The sequence below is a fragment of the Phocoena sinus genome, chromosome 10 (assembly GCF_008692025.1).
Source record: "Phocoena sinus isolate mPhoSin1 chromosome 10, mPhoSin1.pri, whole genome shotgun sequence".
Classification (NCBI taxonomy): Eukaryota; Metazoa; Chordata; class Mammalia; order Artiodactyla; family Phocoenidae; genus Phocoena; species Phocoena sinus.
The window spans coordinates 67,557,631-67,578,955 of NC_045772.1; the positions used below are offsets into that span (position 1 = coordinate 67,557,631).

Genomic DNA, 21,325 nt, shown 5'->3' on the forward strand with positions numbered 1-21,325 from the left:
GTAGGGTTTCTCTTCCTTACTAGGCAGGTTTTCTCTGGCCACTGAACAAGGTACATCCAAGGTCCCATTTTTAAACTGCTTTCCTTACATCTGCCTTCTTGGACACACTCCAGAAGCATGTATTCAATGTCTCCGATGGCTCGTGATGACTGCCGTGATAGAGAAAGCTACAAAGAATATGAATTTCAGTACCAAGCAAATCACGTCATGTTGTTTACAGTCACAGAGGGAGGCTGGTTGCCACCTGTGGAGGGCAGTAGAGGGAGTGATCCACAAGCATGGCCCGACTTCTGCGTTCGAATCCCAGCTCCACCGCTAGCTGGGGGGACCTTGTGCAAATTACGTAGCCTTTGGGGGTTTCAATTTCCTCACCCATATAATGAGGGGATAGTAAAAGCAACTGATTTATAGGATTATTGTGAGGCTTCAATGAGTTACTACAGGTAAAAACAATTAGGGCATTAAGCCCTGGCGCATGAAAAGTACTATCTAAATATTAGCTATGATGATGGTGACCAAAGTGTTAAAAAGATGTCTTTCTTACTCTTTAAGCTATCAGTTTGTAGAGAAAGCGTTATATTTGCTCCTTTAATCTCTCTCATTGTCTCCTTTTCTTCACAGTTAGGGCTTCATACTTGTGAAAGGAATGACACTGTGTGTGTGTGATTAGCTGTGAAAATTAATTGAGGCTGAGAAAAATGTATTAGAGAAGGTATATCAAGTCTTCCTCTCATCATAACACATACAGGCCATTTAAATATTGATAGTATATATATATTTTTAAACTCTGCTAGTAATTTTTAAAATTACATATTAAGTAATCATAATAGGTAAGATTCTTTAATGCTTACTATTGCTTCAGCACACATATATTTTTTAAATCCTCACAACCATCCTGTGAGGTAGGTAGTATTCTCTTTTTACAGATGAGGAAATAGAGCCACACAGAGATGAAGCTATTTGTCCCAAATTAAGCAACTAGTAAGTGAGAGAACTGAGATTGACTCAGAGTCCAAAGATACACAAACCTTTATATGGCACTGCCCCCTACGTGGCTTATGAAATGAATTCTAATTCATTTCAGAACTTTTACAAACTTGACGTGTTTCCATTTTTCTTCAGAGCACTTAATGGGTTCAATATTTCTTAGGAGACAGGAAAACTTTTCATGCTCCTTCCTCAAGTTGCTTACATATCCTCTTTTCTGACCATAACTTTAATATACGCTCATTAGAGAAAATCTGAAAGTACCTGGTAGTGGACACTGATTACTTTTGCTGCCCTGGATCTGTCCCCTGTCTTAGAAGAGGACCTAGATTTTGCTTTAGGGTAAATAATCTCCCTTCTATTTTTAGTCTAGTGGTTTGGGCTCAACTGCCCCACCCTCCCCAGGGCTCCAGATGTAGATCCCAATTGGTTTGAGACAAACAGGTGTCTCATCCTATTGGCCTCAGCACCTGATTCAAGGATTGGCAAATAACCTATTAAGAACCACCAAGGGGCTTCCCTGGTGGCGCAGTGGTTGAGAGTCCGCCTGCCGATGCAGGGGACACGGGTTCATGCCCCGGTCCGGGAAGATCCCACATGCCTAGCGGAGTGGCTAGGCCCGTGAGCCATGGCAGCTGAGCCTGCGCATCCGGAGCCTGTGCTCTGCAGTGGGAGAGGCCGCAACAGTGAGAGGCCCGCGTACTGCAAAAAAAAAAAGAGCCACCAAGATGTGAGGAGATATGTGCTAGTGCCCATGTGAAAGACAAGCTTCCTCTGTCAACAGGAGATGCTGCTAAAAGAGACCTTTCTTGGCTTGGATGTGATGTGAGATCTGGAAAGCTGCAGCCATCTTGCACCCATGAGGTTTGCCTAGAAGCACCATGCTGGGACACCACTGGACACACAGTGAAGACAGAACAAAACCAGCCTTGACATCATCTGGGCTACAGTATCTATTCTTGACTGAAGTCAGACCTCAGACATGAGATTTTCAGTTACAGGAACCAAGAAATCTCACCCATCCCCATTTTTTGGTTGTTGTTTAAACCAATTGGAGATTGATTTTCTGTCACCTACAATTGAAAGACTCCAACTATCAAAATGAAGAATAAAAAATAAAAATAGGAAAAAAAATGCATCTATACATAGGTGTAATTCCTTCAGAACTAGGCATTGTTTTCATATAAAAATATTTCACATATTAATTTTATTCTTAAGCCTATCATAATCATGACATTTTTACGTCATAAAATATTTTCGTGGACATACTTTTTCGTGGCTGCACAATATTCTACTGTATGAAGGGTTGGAAGGAGGACATTTTGGCTGAGGTTTTATATATATAAAAATAATATGTATAATTAATATTTATATAACATTTATATATAAACAAAAAATTATATGTATTATATGTGTGTGTGTATATATATATATATATATATATATATATATATATATATATATATGTCTGACTTTTATTTGCCATTTTGAAATACTTCCCGATTAAAAGTTTTTAAAAGCTGAATTAGTGGATTAAAGCATATGAATATTTTTGACTTTTGACATGTACTGCCAAACTGCTTTCTAAGAAGGCTGGAGCAGTATAAAAATCCAATAGCACAGGTATGAGAGTACTATGGCACTTCAGCCTTACAAACACAGAGTCTTATCACTTGACAGGTGAAAAATTGTATTTCACTTTAATGTGCACTGATTTAATTACCATTGAGGTTTGACATCTACCACAATATTTTGTCCCTTTCTGAATGTGTATTCATCTTCTCTGCCTTCTCAGCTCCTGAGATTTTTGGTGTTGTCTTAGAAGTGCTCTGAAGTCTTTCCGTATTGAAGGAATTAGCCCTTTGCCCTTTTTGTTAACAAATATTTCCTCTGGTGTTTTGTTTAAACTTAGGACACTTTTGATGTATGGAAATCTTTAAATATTTTCCTCTGAAACTTCTTCCACATCTAGAGATTGTATATTCATCAATATTTATTTCTAGGTTTTCATGGTATTACTTTTTAAAATGTTTTTTAATGTCTCTGAAATTTATCACAGTATGTGGTTCATAGCATGATTTCAGTCTTTTCTTTTTTCCCAAATAGCTAACGAGTGTTCCATTACCATTTATTGAATGATCTTTACTTATCTGATTTGTAATGCCTTCCTTTTCATATATTAAATTATTAGTGAGTCCGTATCTGGGCTTCATGTCCTGTTCTCTAAGCTGGCTGTTCTTGAGCTAATAAAACTCTCATTACATTACTTATTATTATATTACTAATATGATTTTATTCATAATAAACCCAAAACTAATTTCATAAGTTCTGATATTTTAGAAACCTTGTCTTTTAATCTAGAATCATTTGTTTAAAGCCTCTTTTATGTCTTTCAGTAGTTTTTATGTTTTTTTTTAATAGTCCCTATTATCTTTTTGTTAAGGCTATTCCTAGACGTTTTATATTAGTTGTTACTCTTGGCAATTTTAGAATTCTTGATGCCTCCCATCTGGTCTCTTCATCAGAAACTTGAAAATCCTGAACCACAGATCTGATTTAAACAAACGAGGTGAAAGGAGCTCGAAGAGCCATGGGCAGAAGATATTGTGAAACCTTGAGAGTTGCTCCATGTGGTGGCTGAGCTGTTCTCTGGAAACAATCTTCTCTATGAAACTACACAGTTTCCAGCTCGACTTTCAGTTTTCTCAACATATAAAATTAGATAGTAGAAAAATCTGTGGCAGATTCTTACCCAGAAAAAGACAGCACTGGCACAGAGGGTTATACGTATACACTTTCCCCAGGTGGTGAAGGGAATACGCTCTTCTTCCTAATTAAAAAAAAAAAAGAAGAAGTTTAGTCAATCAAGGGATTCCCCCAACGAAATGATTTTTCTCCTAATTGGTCACTGAATCCTAGGCTTAATTTTTAAAAACAATTAGTTTTCAGACACAGCCTCCTTACTCATACTTGCATGTTTGCTTGTTAACAATTTCAGACATACATACAGCAAAAAGTGTTCAGTGTTCATTTTCATAATAGTTTTTGAAAATGCAAATGTGAATAATAAACTGTTTATCTGCCATGATCTAAGTTCAGGAGTCTGGGTATCTGACAATACCATTCCTGAGCTTGTCTTAGATTTTAGAAGTGACTGCAGTGAGAACCCAGAGTCTGTGCAGGACAGAAAGTTTCACAGATGTCTGCAAGTACTAGGGAGCCAATGTGTGTTTTCTGGTTGACCTTTTGGTATTAATGAGGTATAACTGTGAATTTTCAGAGTTTCCATTTTATAGTTTATATGAATATATGTAGATCTTTCTAGAAGTGAAATCAACAGTGCGATCATAGCTGCGAACAGGGACATGGCATTTACTCTCTGCCAGGTGCTATTCTAAGTAGGTTCTATCCATTAACTCAATCAATCCTTACCACAATCATATGAGGAAGCAACTTTCTTATTCTTGTGTCATAGCTGGGGAAACTACGGCACAGAGAACCTATCAAGTTGTCCGAGATCACTCAGCTAGTAACTTGCTGTGTTCAGATGTGAATTCAGGCCGTTTTGTTCCCAAGGCCTCACCACCACACCGCTGGCCTCTCTAGACACTGAGGGTGTGTTCTCAATCAAGGTAAGATGAGAAAGTACGATAAGGAGAAATGAACCTTCATCTTCAATTTTTTAACAAGCAATGTTACAAGGGAAATTTAACTTATTAGCTGGCAATTTTAAATTTAAAATGGACAGATTTAAATTTCCAAAATGTCTTTTCTTCAGTATGTTGCCAATAACATAAGCTTTTGTTTTTCGGTATTCAAAAACGTTATGAACATCTGATTTTGTCTAAGTTTCAGCTTTCATTATGTACAATCTTTTACCAACACATGCTTTGACCCCCATCTTTCGTCGTAAACAATGGGAACTATTCATAACGGGGATTATTTAAAACTTGTTACATTGTAAAAGACAAATGTCACTTTCTGTTGGGTAACTGAACCTCATTTTTTTCCATTTATAAAATGAGGAGGTTGAACTGCTCCCTCCAGACCCTTTTACTGCCAACATTCTGTAAATCTGTGAGTCAATTTATAAAGTCTATGGTTGGAGACATTTTCAGATGCTTTTGATAAAAGCATTTTCTTTCCAAGAGTTATTCATATTCAAAACCTACTGTCCTTATGCTGATGACTACAAGTACAATTAGCTCCAGATTTTCTGTGTTGATGGAAAGAGGCAATAATGCAGATGATTTAAAAAAATTGTCTTTCACTGGCTTTGGAATGTTTATACAAAGACATTATATAGTTTTATTTTTTAATTCTGCATCAGCAGTAACAGCAGCAAATTTACCTTTCCAATTAGATAAAATGCCTAGCATGGGGCCTGAATATAGTTTGGCCTCAACAGATGTTTCCCTTCTTCATCCTTTCTCTGATTTTAGGATAAGAGTCACCCTACTCTGTGCACGTACCAACCAGAAGGGGGAGCAGTGACCGAGGCGTTGTGCAAGACAAAGGAGCTAGTCTACGATGAAAAGGTGGCTGTGATAATGAAGGACCATGTGAAACACTGAGAATCAACTATGAAAACCAATGTCTTTCCTTCTACATCTATGTCATAGAGTCTAATTTTTATTGGTACTATGAAAGGACACAAATCAACGCATCTTTTCTTATACACTTATGTCAGAGGTTTTTAATTTTTTTCATTTTTATTATTATGAAAGAAGGGACATTTTCCGCCTGTGCCTACTGTTCTTAGCAGTGCTCCTTCACTTTGGCTGTACATTAAAAATCACCAGAACAGCTTAAAAAATTCCTGTGCCAGAATGCACCCCAGGCCACTGAGTACCATCAGAGTATATAGCAAGAGAAGCCGGGCGTCAATAATTTTAAGCGCCTGCCCCTACTCCGTGATTCCGATGTGCAGTCAAGGTTGAGAACCCCTGCAATACATAGACTGAATTGCATCTAGATAACATACTCTTTACCTGAGTGATCTCATTTATCACCACATGCGTACACCGTGCCTCATATTCTGGCCGGGCTTGTTCTTCCTGCTGTAACTCGACAGTGTCCCATTCGTACTCAAGTTCCGCCTGGCGCCGCTTCCAAAACTCCAAAAACAAGGTAACTACCAAAGAGAGAACAGCATCAAGTGGATCTTCAGTGATGACTGATGCTTCAGAAATCTGTACTGAATACTATTAATTATCCACAACACTTGTGTATATGGTCAATAAAATCTAATTTTATTTATTTATAGGCGATACTAGTATTTAAAAGAGAGAAAAATGAGTTAATGCTTTTTTTAAAAGGAAAATGTTGATAATTTATTCAACTTGTGAAAACAGACTATAGGTCATGGGAAGGGTGGTAAGGGGATGGTCAGAAGGCATCTGATTGTGTCTACTGCTAAAGCATCCGCTCCTAGCACATTACTGCCAACAAAAAAACACAAGCAACTACTATAATTCAAAGCAGTTCATGGTCCACCCTTTAGTCTTCTCCTCCTTGCATCCCTCTCCCTCTCTTCCTTCCAAAGGGCTTGGGGGTGCAGGGATGAGAATGCTTCAGTGGTCCCCAAATCTTTGTTTTCCACCACCCAAGCCACCCCAATTAAAACAACATTCTTTTTTTTTTTTTTTTTTTTTTAAAACAACATTCTTAAATGTGGAAAACTGGTATTTTTCTCAGTCTTGTGTAAAGTAAGGATAAAATAATTTTTAGAAATCATTATTTTTCAAGATTTGTAACTTCAAATACTAGACAAAAACAACATTAAATGTTCATTGAAAATGTGGTTTCAGGGTAAATCCCCTAGGCCCTTCTTCCAATCAGATTGATACCCCTAAGCACTTCCTATATAGAAATTCTGGAATAAACACTGTTCCATCCACAAATATTTTTGAGTCTCTACTATGTGCTGAGAATAAAGAGAAAAAAAAGATATGGTCCCTGCTTCAAGGAGCTCCTAGGTGTATAGGAATTACAGTGAAGTGATAGTTACAGTGGACTTTTAAGACAGCTGTGATCAAAGTAAGCAGGAGGTGCTCTGGGCACACAGAGCCACAAGGCTGTCTCAGAGGAGGGGACCACTGGGGTGAGCTGTGCGATGCCTTAGAGCTGATCAGGTGAAAGTGGAATGTTAAGGCCATTTCCCCTTAGGGAGCCGTGCGTGCAAAGGCAAGAGACCAAAGAGACCCAGGTACTTTCCAAGAGCTGCAAACAGACTGGAAGGGAGCACAGGGTGTGGTGAGGCGGGTGGGACAGCCAGGTGGAGAGATGGCAGGGGCACATCACGAAGGACTCTGTGTGCCTTAAAGGCGGAGGAGACATTGAAGGAAGTCGAGAAAGAGACTAGAGGCAGGGAGACCTACTGGCAGGTCCACGATGAGGCCTGCTTCAGCTGCGAGGCGAGAGAAGACGGTGTTTTAGCAGGTTGACAGATTGTACGCAGGTGTGATGGAAGGGGGCGAAAGAGGTCAAGGATGCCCGCCAGCTTTCTGGCTTTGGCGATGTCCTAAATTCTAGTGCCATTCCCTGAAATAAGAAGGGCAGGGAGAGGAGCAAGCCTGAGAGAGAAGATTACTGATTCGGTTCTGATCAGCTGCCTGTGGGCCACAGGGGAGATACCCGGTAGGCAGGTCAAAGTCTAGAACTCCAGAGAAAGATCTAGGCTGAGCCGAGACTTCTTCCTGTTTCCAGTGGTAACTGGAGCATGAGTGGATGAGCTCACTAAAGGAGCTACGGAGGAGTAGTTCTCACCCTGCCTGCACGTGAAGCACTGAGAGCTTCTGAAAAATACTGAGCCCAGGCACCACCCCCGAGATTCTGATTTTATTGGTCTGGAGTGGGCCTGTGCATTGTTTTTTGTTTTTGGAAAGCTCTACTGAGCAGTCAGGGCTGTGAATCAACCTGTAGAGAACAGGGAGCCTTTGAGTGCGGAGCAAAGACCAGCTGCCCTGAAATCCTGCAGACCCCGCTGCAGGCAGCCGGAGACATGGGGGAAAGCTCGGGATGGGCCCTGAGGAACATGAATGCAATGCTCCCAGACGGCAAGGACAATGGAAATGCTCAAAGCACCCACTTCCCAGAGATGATCTGGACTTTGGAATCAAGTTCGAATTCTGGTTCTGACAATCATTAGATGTACGACTACTGGTTAAAGTGCTTCAACTTCCTGAGCCCCTGTTGCCTGCCCACCCCCCCCCGCCATGGAAAATGGGGGAAATAGAACCTACCTCATAGGCTGTTGTGAGCTTAATGACACAACATCTGTAAAGGCCCTCATGACCCTCTGAGGTAACTATTATTACTATCCTCGTTTTGGACACCAAGAAACAGAGGCACAGAAAACTTCAAATACTTGCCCGAGATAAGGATTGAGGTATCAAACCAAGGCATCCTTGGCTCCAGAGCCTGAGCCCTTCTTACGATGCGCCACTGCCCAAGCCACCTGCTCCATAACTTGCTTTCCGTTGGCTCTGCCCCGCCCCGTGGCACCCACTCTGCTGAGATGCCATCACCGCGTGCCTGCCCAGCCTCTGATTCCAACACTGCTCCTCCAGGACACAATGCTAGTAACTGACCTCCATCCCACCACTGTCTCTGTGGGTACACTAACCCTCACGATGCCACTGCTGTGACTACCTGCTGTTCAGAAGCAAGTATAGGCGGCAGCTCAGCTTTCTGCCGTAGACGCTGCTGTCAATGGATGCAAAGAGCACACAGTTAGTGGGGGAGGCCACTTCTTGTCTCCTGCTTGCCTGGGGAACTGGAAGGCAGCTAGTCCCCCTGTGGAACTTTGAAACCCAGTGTGGGAGTTATGTGAGGCTTCCTGGCCTCTTTACATAGGAATGATGTCCAGCCCCCAAGAGCCCCCCAAGTTGCAGTTGACACTGTAATCCACTGGCCCCATCAGGGAGCAGAGGTGATGGCCTGTAGTCCACCAAGTTCCATCTCCTTGCATGACAGCTACAGGGGGATGAATTAACACTGGAGAGTGAAAGCTACAAAGCCCTTGGGTATTATTTCCTGACACTGTCACGTCACCCAAATGTTCCAAATCCTCTAAGTAAACAACTTTTAAGAGAAACCGAACTGACTCATCTGTCAGACCTCTGACAGCAGGACTGATTTGGCTTCTCCTGCTTTCAGGACGGGCCTCTTTCCCCTTCTGTGTGGGCTTCCCTAAATGAAAGAGCCTGTTCCTCATTTACGGGTAAGAGAGCGTTTGTGACTCCTGACCAGAACCTTCAAAATTAGACCTCTGGGCTTCCCTGGTGGCGCAGTGGTTGAGAGTCCACCTGCTGATGCAGGGGACATGGGTTCGTGCCCGGTCCAGGAAGATCCCACATGCCGCGGAGCGGCTGGGCCCGTGAGCCATGGCCGCTGAGCCTGCCCGTCTGGAGCCTGTGCTCCTCAACGGGAGAGGCCGCAACAGTGAGAGGACTGAGTACCGCAAAAAAAAAAAAAAAAAAAAAGAAAATAGACCTCTTTGTGGGAATGGAAGCATGGTGCCACAGCTCAGCTACCCTATAGCCTCATCTAGACAAGACCATAGCCAATACAAGGGGCCCCTGCTGGTGAGTGTTCAGTATGGAGAGCGATGCCTGCACCACTGAGAACCTGCCCAGCCATTCATGCCCTTGCCTCTATCCAGGGGGAAATGAAGCATCCATGGAAGGAAAGCCTTGAGGGCAGCAGGTAACTATGGACCAAGCTGCATCTGGCTGTTCTTGCTCCCCACCTGACCCATGCTGGCTGCATGGGCAGATACTCTGAAAAGAGACCCCTGCTTGGGGGAACGAGCCAACTCTCCTTGGGCTGCATATGAAGTGGCACAGTATACATAGGAAGCCACCCACTTACCAAAGTCCCCTAGGCTCACGTCTCCTTGATAAATACCATGCATCCCCATCAAAGAGAAGACCCCTACTTTTTAATTTACTTGAGAATTCTACTGCCAACATTGCCTTACCCCTTCCACCCATGAAGTTCTTTCCACTCTGTGTCCCCCTCTGCAACTATGAAATCAGTCCAATGCTAGTGTACATTCTGTCCGTAAGGGCACACTTTATTCCCTATGCTGACCTCAACTTGCGCGCTTCAAAATGTATAGTACTCACGCACCCTGACCTGTATTTGCTTCCGCGTTTATTGTTTATCATGCCCACTAGAATGTCACCTTCTTGAGGGCAGGGATTTGGTATTGTTCCCAGGGGAAACACTAGCACACAGCAGGCACTTGGATAAGTATTAGCTAAATGAATGTGCTGTGGGAAGTCATCCCGGGGACTGCAGGACCTCCATCACCTGGGACGCCTGAAGGATGGAATCATCCACCCGGAGGGCCCAGCTGATTCCCACTGCTCCCTGCTATGCCGCTCCGCCAGTCACGCGGGCCTGGAGGAGCTGAGATGAGAATGTGACTGGTGATGGGTAAGGCTGCGGCAGCTCTAGCCCCGCGACTGCTGGGAGTTACTCAGGATAGACAGACTGCGGAATCACCACGCATACCGTCCTGCCCCACAACTCACTCAAAGCACTAGGACTGCACATCAGAGGAAACCACTGGCCCTTTCCAACCTAAAGAAGTGGGTGCCTTTCCATTAATAGCCTCTTTATGAGCCCAGCCTGGAAAAAGCTTTCTAAAGCCACTTTGGATACCTTCCTTGTGTTTCTGTAATCCCTCTAAATTCTGTCATTTTAATTGAAATATTAGACATACAGATGTTTTTGAAATTTTTATTGATTTTCAATGAAGAAAATCCTCAATCTCCTCCTCTGCTAAGAAAATTACTTTTCACTTTATTAAAAAAAGAAACAGCTTACTTTCACGAATTTGTATCTTCAAACGTATCTATTCTTCAAAGAATTTGTGATGCAAGACATGAAACTCCGTCTGTGTTTTGGCACCTACAGGTAGGCATAGATGAAACAGGACTGATCTCATGAGGCTGGAAGGCTGGGGCTCTCTTATTCCTGTTACAGAAAGAAGAGTCTATACCTGTGTAGGTGAGGTAGGACGAAGGATGTGGAACCATCATTTTCTAACCCATTTTTCAGAACCCCACACAAGGCAGTGCAATTATATAAAATAAATATTTCTGCATCCTTCTAAAAGTTTGCTACAACTTTATTACTATACATTGCATTTTGTCATTGATCTAAACACTGATGACAACCAAATTATTTGCAGAACTCTTATTCTGTGCTTGTCACTTTTTGTCTCTGGGGACCTCAGGTAATTTGCCTAATCTGCCTGTCATTTTCCACATCTTTAAAATGGGAGTGTAACAGCCATTTATATGTTCAGTATCTATCTAGCAACAGTATCAACAGGAGATGATTTATGAAAATCAAACTACTCTTCTCACAAAAAGCAAGAGAAAAAATTCTAATCAGTGCTATAAGGGAGGAACAGCGGTACCCTTCCCCTTCCTCCCTGAACTTGAACATAAAGGGTAAAATGACTGCTCTTACCAAATCCTGAAATTGAGGAGTTCTGAGTGGGAGGTGATATAACTGCCATGCAACGTAGAAATGGCCTGGTGAAAAATAATGATTGGGTAAGCAAATCCTCGAAACCTTGAAGGGCACAAACTCTGGGAGCTGTAGGAATGGGTGGGAGTTGCTCAGTTCCTCATTTCACAGAGCTAAGAACTTTGCAGGGTCCGTGAAAGACCCTGAGAGACTAGTATAACCACCCAATGTTCTGGAGTATTCCTGGGCTACATGGCTGCTGACTCACAGTGCTGTGTGTCCCAGAGTGAAAGCACCGGGACCTGGGGTGACTGTGCATGACGCCGGACAGGAATTTCCTGTTCTGTACCTTTTGCTCTCTCTTCCTGCAATAAAACAACTGGTCGGACTCCAGTGGGGAACTCCGCACTTATATTCTCTGGCAAACCACACACCAGGCAGTTCTAGTTGACTGGTGAGAGACAGGACTCCTTTACGAATATATAATAAGAGAGAAGGCTGCCTAGGACCTTGGAAATCAAAACCAGCTTGTTCTCTTAATCAGGACATTAAACAGCTAAAGAAAATATGCATCAGATGAAGAAGATTCCCAATACACAGCATTGGTGGTTGTATCCAGCAGTGTCTAAGAACAAGGCACACCCTGGTAGATGGGAGCATTCTGGTTGCCTTAAGAGTTTGCTGCTGAAGGGCTGAGACATTTTTTTGGGCCTTGAAACTAGTCAGACCTCTTCACTCACAAAGGCAGACAAGGCAGATGAGCTTGCTCAGCCTGTATTCTAACTTCCTAACTGAAAGACTACAAGATTGAAAATACATTTCTCAGGAAAAACAACAAGGTTGTACTGTATAGCACAGGGAACTATATTCAATGTCCTGTGATGAACCATAATGGAAAAGAATATTAAAAAAATGTGGGCTTCCCTGGTGGCACAGTGGTTGAGAGTCCGCCTGCCGATGCAGGGAATGTGGGTTCGTGCCCCGGTCTGGGAAGATCCCACATGCCGCAGAGCGGCTGGGCCCGTGAGCCATGGCTGCTGAGCCTGCGCGTCCGGAGCCTGTGCTCCGCGACGGGAGAGGCCACAACAGTGAGAGGCCCGCGTACCGCAAAAAAAAAAAAAAAAAAAAAGCATATATATGTATAATTAAATCACTTTGCTGTATAGCAGAAAGTAGCATAACATTGTAAATCAACTATACTTGAATAAATTAAAAAAATTATAATCCTTAAAAAAGAAAATACATTTCTTAAATTCTCTTGCAGTTAGGGTTCCAGATGTGGTTTTAAAAATGCCCATCAGGGGCTTCCTTGGTGGCGCAGTGGTTGAGAGTCTGCCTGCCAATGCAGGGGACACGGGTTCGTGCCCCGGTCTGGCAAGATCCCACATGCCGCGGAGCGGCTGGGCCCGTGAGCCATGGCCACTGAGCCTGCGCGTCCGGAGCCTGTGCTCCGCAACGGAAGAGGCCACAACAGTGAGAGGCCCGTGTACCGCAAAAAGAAAAAAAAAAATGCCCATCATATGCATCTCTGTGTCACTTAAATCAGAAATGCAGCTGAATGGAAGCAAGGGTGGTTATAGACACTGTTATTTTGCTGGTATGGATGCAGCTGGAGAAGCAGAGACCTCAAACTAACAGTCGCAAGAGTCATTTTCTGATCTCCAAGTGCAGCTAGTTAGGGTGAAGGCTTCCTGAAATCCCTCCACTCCTCCTTATGAGCCAGTGGTCTGGTAAATCTCTAGGCCCAGCCTAGAACTCAAAGGTGAAAATTAGAAATTGCAGTCATGCAGCCGAAAGGCTGGCAGGGAGCATTAGACAGAAGTAGGTAAGAAACAACAAGGAATGGGGAGGGAGGATACGTTCAGAACCTTTACTTCAATCGTGGTTAGTTGGTGTTTAGGACTTTAGGAGTCAGTGTGAGTAGATGGAATGCTTTGGCCTACAAGGGGGGATATTTTTCAAGTAAGTCCATGATTTGTGCTATATTTATTATAAAAGGTTTTCTACCCTCAAATTTCTAGGGAGCAGAAGAATACTCTGCCACATACATCTGGGCACAAAGGAGATGCTGCAGGAATATGATGATGGTGATATGAAAAAACTTCAGTTCTGCAGTCTCAGGCTTTCTGTAATGAGGTTCACAGCAGTAGTTCTCATAAGGCAGAGGTAACAAGAAAAGCAGTATCAGGCATTTAAAATAAAGACTTCATCATACATACATATCCTTAAAGATACATATATGGTGCTACCAGCAGGGCCGAAATATTTTCTGCGTTCTACAATCTGATGAAATAAAAGCAGCAGCTCAATATGCCTGTCAGTTCTATAAACATGGTGTAGTTAATGATCACAGAAAGCAGGGTGGGCTAGGGACCTTGAAGTTCTTCTTTCTAGTGCCAAAGTTAGTATTTTTTTGCTTTATTTTAAAAGTCTCTTTTAATTAGGGCTATCAGCATCCATTAGTATATGGAGTTCAATAGATGTGTTAGAATTTTATAGATTATGAACCAGTGCTGAGACTGAGGTTTAGGCAATAGCTAAAAGTGACCCCACCCAAGTGTTGGGCACCCACCCTCTTACCAGGGATTAAAAAAAAAAAAAGATTATTTTACAGTGGAGGAGTACAGAGAATCTTAATATATGACTTTGATCTTTAGTCTCCCATGTGTCAAATATTAGCTAGTGTTTGGTCTCCAGCCAAAACATGCTAAATGTCTGAATGACAGAATGACTTATTAGGTAAGTTTGGCCTCCTTAGAGTTTATGCAGCAGTGGCAACTAATACCTCTTAAAAGTGTCCAAAATAATTGGCCTGTCTGTTCTGTGATTCATTTGGGGACCCTTCATAGGCACAACCACTGCAAAAGAGAAATACCACCGAGGACACCTGTAAACAGCTGTATCTATACGTGAGTTGCATGTGTTGATGTGTTGTCTTCTCCAAAATAAAAGACTTGGTTCTGTTTCTTCCCCCAACTATCTATACCCTGAACACTATTTCCCCCTTGACTTACACAATGAAATTGGAAATGCATTTATCTTGGAAAGTGTACATCTTTTCTTCTATGGTAGAACAGTTACATCAATTAAACATGTGAAAGTCTGTATTTAAATAAAATGATAATTGCCTCATTACATTAATGAGGCTATTCAAAATAAATAATATATAGTATTAAAGCTTCTATATACAAATTATATTCTTTAGGATCATATCTGTTCTATTTATTAAACAGAATGTTACTATTATAAGAGTAGCAGCACATACCCATATAGAATTGTATAAAGAAGAAAGCTTACCTGTAATCCTTGTGTTGCTGCTTTTCCCGAACCCCAAACCCTTGAAAGTCAGGTTGGATCACAGCTATGAGGGTTATTACAATAATGGCTCCCAGTGAATCATGCCCCTGTGTATCCAGCCCTTAAGCAGTCCTCCCACCTCCTCACATTGTTGTTGGGTTGACCATGACTTGCTTTGGTTGATGGAACATTTGCAAACTTGATGCAAACACAGGCTTAAAAAATGCCTGGAGTGCGCTTCTCCTGTCTTGCTTCTCTTTGGAACCCTAAACTTCCATGTGAAGAATCCTGGGCCAGCCCACTGGAGGATGGGACACCATGTAGACCCAGAGGAGGTAGCCCAGCTGAGCCCCACAGACCAACCCCTCCTGGCGAACTATGCCTGGAGAATCTCCCAGCTGACGCAGAGAATCATGAGAAACAATAAACCTGTGTTTTAAGCCACTACATTTTGAGGTAGTTTTTTTATGCAGTAATTGATACAATGTCCTTAAGAATTATAAATGGAGTCTGGGGGGAGAGGAAGTTTGGGCAATCCAAGGGACTAAAAGTGGGTTACCTTAATCGCCTATATAAAACCATATAATGCTATTTAGTTCGGTACTTGTATGATCTTAAGGTTTTTGTTTGTTTGTTTTTAGTTAAGAGGCAAAAGGAAACTGAAAAAAATGGACATAACTTACCCCATACCCCCATAAATACTGCAAAGACTAGGGTTCCAAAACTGTCAAAGAGGCACAATTTCTGGAAAATACAATAATAACATGTACATGAATTCATGTTCTTCACTTACTAGGATTCAGCAAATATGAACTGCTTTGTATATGCTACACTTTGGGAATTTCTTTTAAAGCTGTTAACTAGTTTGACAATCACTGTATCTACTACATACTTACAGATGAGATTTCTTATTCTCTTGAAAGCAAACAGCCTCTGCTGTATTTACCAGAGTACATTTTCCAATGGAATCTTTCCATATCATGATAAAGAAATAGGCTCAGCTGCTAAGATCCCACGCTGTTGAAAGCTTCTAACATACTTTTGAATAACAGCCTCTTTTTATGGACTGTGATAGTGAATTTGAGGAAATAGAATGGCCCTAAGAATACAATGAACTCCAAACAACTTTTAGATTTATGATTTGCATCTGATTATCCAACCCTCGTCAGAGGGCAAGTTCCTGAATTCCTGCATTTCTTGTTAAGAGAAGCACAAAGCTGGGGTTTACTTTGAGATGGCTCTCCCCCAGGAGACAGCTCTGTTTCCTCAAATCCAATGATGACTTTTCTACCATCGCTGATGGAAGCTTCCTTTAGGATAAGGAGGCACAGATGCTTTTGCTGACGTTACAAAGGGTACAATGATCATGAAGGAATACATGACATACTCGATTTACTAGTTCTGCTAAGTTTCCCCTTTTTGCTAGTATAAAAATAGTCTATCTCCCTCTATGAATTCCTGGAAGATCTTCCAATTAGTTACCAATTTTTCATTAGTGAGCATTGTTATATCTCCTAAAAAAGGTCTATTAAGTTAGTGGGAAAAGTGGCAAACATAATATCAACTTTATAACAGATCTTACGAAAAGTAAAGAAGACATGGTAGAAAAGGAAGCTATATGCTAAAAATAAATAAATAAATGAATAGCAAACTTTCCAGTGCCAAAGAAAATTCAAATCTGCTTCTCAGAAAAACTCAACTTTTTTAAAGGTTCTTTCTATGTTGCCCTTTATACTGATATAAAATGAGTAAACTTTCATCTACATAAAAATATGTTATGTTATTTTTGTAAAATAATATCCACCCACCCATCTTCTTATATATCCTTTTTCCAAAGCATATAGATGTCCTCAATCATCCATATATACCCTGAGCGGAAAGCATAGTCCCGAACTGTCTTTCAATTACTCCTCTCAAAAATCCAGCTCAAGGAAGACAAAATTAATAAATGAGTGATCCATCTGGGGAACAATGCTCCCCACCTATTTATTCCTCTACTCCTGGGATTCTATGGAACATGATTTCAAGTCTTTTAGCTTTGACTCTTATGGAACCATCTCTTCCAAGCTGTCTTTTAATGTCATACCTTATCCCTTATTGAAAATTATTGCAGGAAAAGCCCTAAGAGAAATATTTCTGCGTGTTATAATGTTATTCTGGAAGATTCTATCCAATGTTACTCTTCTAGGAATCAATGCAAACCTCTCTCTATTATTTGATACCTCCCTATCTGCCCTGACACCTCCACCCTCACTCCAGAAAGAGAAAATCCTATTATGCTGAGAAAAAGCCACTGGAAGCACATCTGTCAATGTTAGAGGGGGGAAAAAAAAAAGGAGCAGCAAGAAAAAGCAAGTTTACTGCTAATGCCAAGCTCAGCCCAGCTGCCCAGCTCAAGACGAGAGATGTGCCTTGCACTCTTATGAGAGGGAGTTAGGTGGCTTGGAGGAAGTTACCATTTTTGCCACTTGTGTAAGGATCAAGGAACTGAGAGAAAGAAGAATACAGCTGCCTGGCCTCTCTGCTCTCCGTGACCCAGGAGCAACATGGAAGCAGGAAGTAGGGAAGAAGATAAGCAAAGAGCTTTCTTGGTAAGAAGCTTAGCTTAGCTTGCTTGGCGGGATGGCACAGAGAGGGAAAGACGGCTGTGTTAACAGCGGCCCCGAGTCAGCATACTGCTTTAGTCAGGTGGAGCAGGAAATAAGAGAGGGTTGTATACGCAGGCATGATGATTTTAAGCAGAGGAACCAGTTAGAATCTAGAAAAGTGACCATTTGCTATGCTTTCTTCCTGCAAAGGAACAAAATCAAAATTTTATAACAGCGTATTTCACAGAACTAAATATTACACCTTAACCATGTTTCCTCTTTATCTTGCCAGCTAAAAGCTAAGAACTTTATTTAATCCTCAGTCACAAGAACAGTACTAATCCTGATTACTTCCATAACTGTTTCTTCATTTCCTTGATCCTGATTTTCTATTTCTATTTCTAATTTGTTAACAATTCTGGCATACATGTCAATTAGTGAATAAGCCATCTCTTTCCAAAAGGAAAGAAATGAATATAAAAATGTATAATTGAAGAAATGACTGAATTAACCAATAAGCAGAGAAGCATGAAAAGGTGCTTCTCTTTTTCTCCTTTTTTACCTTAGTTTTTCATTTCATTCTTTTACTCATATTCTTTTATATGCTTCCCGCCCTTTGTGAATCACTCTGACAAGACTCAAGGGATTTTTTGGGGAAACTGGAAGAGAATGATTCATTTTTTTCCAAAACAATGGAAAAAAAATGTACACAGGGACATATTTGAAAGTCATGTGCTTAAGGATGGCTAGGTGGGGCAGAAGATATGAGAAAAGGGATGCGGGTTGGGTGTGTGAAAAATAATTTCTTAAGGAAAATGGAATTTCCATTTGTACTCTGTGGAGTGCAGTTTGCCTCTGGTATTATCGTTGGCACTTGCCTTAAATCCAGTGCCTGGGGATATACACTAACTAGTGACCTTTATGAGTCAACATCACTGGAAGGCAGATTCTCTCTCTTACTAGCTCCAAGTCTTTTACTTTGAGTGATCTATGATAGATATTTATAGTCTAGAACTCGTGTTGGTTGGGGGGGGTGGGAAATGAAATGTATTTTAATTCATAAATTAACTGTAGAAATCCATGTGTTGACAATACCCTGCAATCACCTTAATTAAGGGGTGGAACAATTTTCCAAACACAGAGTTCAGTTTGAGAATGGAGTGCCTGGCACTACAGTCAGCCACTGAAGAACATGGTAATAGCAAGGAAGCCAGATTTGCTATCATTTTCTGGCTTTGTCAGTTACTAGGCGGGTGATCTTGAGCAAATCATTTAATCTCTCAGAGCCTCAGTGTTTAAATCTGTAAAATGGACGTAACACCTGTACTGCCTGTCTCACAGTGCTGTTTTGTGTGTCAAGTAATGATACAGTTACAAGAACTTTGCAAAGTATAGACTGTAAAGTGGCATCACTATCTTAGCAGTGTATTCAGTTAAAATAAGACTTACACGGAGTAGATCAGAATGTTCTAAGGTCATATAAAGATTCCTAAACTTTCACGGCAGAACTAGGGGACAGAGGAAAGATCAAGACGATGGAGACTACTACAAACATCAAAGGTGTCAGGAAAACTCTCTGAAGCAAGCAGACCATCTTTCTTCCTGTCTAGCGTTTCTGGCATGCCTTTCAGTAAGCTCTCTCCAGTCTCAGTGTTCTTCCTAAACCTCCTGGATTTTAAGAAGTCATATAGCTCAAGATCATCTGCATGTATAAGGGGAACCAGATGTGTTTTATGGGAATGTTTTGAGACAAAGTGAATAGCTGTTACCATTTGTAGACAAAACCTTTCTTATGCATTTTTATAAATACAGTCTAAATCTGACCAGCAAGGTCTTTAAAAATCCAAGCAGAGTTTCAGCACACTTTCAAAGTGGGAAAACACAAGTACAGACTTCAGGTTTCCATTCACTCGAATTAAGGAAAATACTTCTAATATTAAACCTATTAACTAGTATTTATGAGATAAGCCAGGTTTGAGATTTCTGCTTTGATTACCTGAAATACTTAAATTAGTTTCAATTCCACAGTTCCTCACTGACCCTTCAGGAGATTTTAGATAAGGCTTTTAATTTCAATTTATTATTTGTAAATAAGGAATAAACACATGCATTTTATATCTATCTTTCAAAACGAAGATTTAGTTGACAACTACCTTTCTAAATTCCTCAGAGGGAAAAATTATAATCACGATGTTGTACTAAAATTTTTAGAAGAAAAAACATCTTTCATTGCTTGTAAATGTTTGGGGAAAAAAAATACCTTTGAGGACTCGCAAGTAATATTGAGTTTCCAGAATGGACAAAGCTTATCACACTGAGGGCACATTATGATCTTGCCGCCAATATCAGGATCACAAACTTCTTTGCTAAAGGAAAGAGAAAAATAAAATTTAATTAAAAAAAAATTTAATGAACAGGACTTTCTTTCTACCAGCATGATAAAATCCAACATCCATTCATGATAAGAAAACTAAACTAAATTCTTATGAAACTAGGAATGGAAATGAACTTCATTAACCTGATAAAATCTTGCTATATATAACCTATAAAAAACCATTCTACTTAATAGTAAAATGGTGAAAGTATTTCCTTTGCATCAGAAACAAGATGATGGGTCCTGCTATCATCCCTTCTTTTCAGTGGAGGTCCTTGCCAGCACAGTAAGTAAAAACAAACAAACAAACAAGAAAAACAAAGATAGGAGGAATGGCAAAGGAAGAAAACTCCTATCACTAACAGATTACATAATTGTTTATATGGACAACTCAATAAAACCTGCAGATAAATTGTGAGAATAAATGAGTTTAGTAAGTTTTCTGGACACAAAATCAGTATACATAATATATATAGGGCCACCAAAAGAAACTGTGTCTCTAAAGACCTGCAAGAGTTTTTAAAACACCATTTTTCAATAGCTTAAAAAATATGAAGAGTCTAGGTATAAAAATCTAATTCAAAATGTATGAAATTTATATGGAGAAAACGATAAAACTGTTCTGGAAGAGTAAAGAACCTATATAAATTGGGTACATTATCATGTTCACAATTTAGAAGAATCAATACTTGAAGATGTTATTTCTCCTTTATATGAGCTGTAAACTGAATAGAAGAGCAGAGCCTCAGAACACTCAAGACATCTCCTAAAGAGCAAGGTGCTACTGGGATAGGTTAAGAAAAACTGAGCAAGAGAGCAAGATAAAGAGTTCAGAAAGAGACCTCTGTATACACCAAAACTGATGTATAACATGCAGGATAGGCCCAGCAAATTAGTAAGGTAAGAACTGATGTTCGAATAAATAGGGCTGCTGCAATGGAATATCACAGAAAAAGGTGAAGTTGAACCACAAAATCCTATCATATACAAATCAATTCCAGGTGGAAAATAAAAATGAAATAGTACCAACTTATTTTTAAAAAATGAAAATTAAATTAAAAAGACTATCTAGATAACTTTGGGGTAGGGAAAAATTCTACTAATGAGACAAAAAGCTTAAATCATAAAGGAAAATATTAATACATTCAAAATCTTTTAAAAGTAAGAACTTCATTAAAACACCATAAAGAGAGGGAAAAAAGATTGTCACAGACTGGTAGAAGTTTTGCAACACGTAAAAATGACAAAGGACTACTCGCAGGAGTATTTTTAAAACTACTACAAATTAATAAGAAAAAACCAACAAACTAACAACAGGTTACACACTGCTCACTCTAGGAGAAGCCATGCAGATGGACTCTTACATGAATGGGACCGGAGTTGCAGAATTAGTTGGCCCTGCAAATAACTCAGTAAAAAATAACTGGGCATGAGATGTGGGGCCTTTAGGGACTTTCCACCCCCTCACTTGTTCCCGTAAACCAATTCTTCTCCCTATCGTGCGCCACTCCTTCTCCCTATCGAAACCAATTCTTCTCCCTATCGTGCGCCACTCCTTCTCCCTATCGAAACCAATTCTTGGAGTTTTTCA

General features: G+C 40.7%; 1 protein-coding gene across 4 annotated transcripts in view; it reads right to left on the minus strand.

The window, feature by feature from the left end:
* The window catches only part of ANO6 (anoctamin 6), a 216,556-nt gene that overhangs the window by 35,601 nt on the left and 159,630 nt on the right, over positions 1-21,325 (minus strand). For all 4 annotated transcript variants that reach the window (XM_032644953.1, XM_032644954.1, XM_032644952.1 and 1 more), the window contains 4 exons: positions 19,621-19,726; positions 15,456-15,516; positions 5,979-6,121; positions 3,740-3,817 (listed from right to left, as the gene is read on the minus strand). In XM_032644953.1, the coding sequence (XP_032500844.1) occupies positions 3,740-3,817; positions 5,979-6,121; positions 15,456-15,516; positions 19,621-19,726 (388 nt within the window). The remainder of the gene's footprint in view (positions 1-3,739; positions 3,818-5,978; positions 6,122-15,455; positions 15,517-19,620; positions 19,727-21,325) is intronic.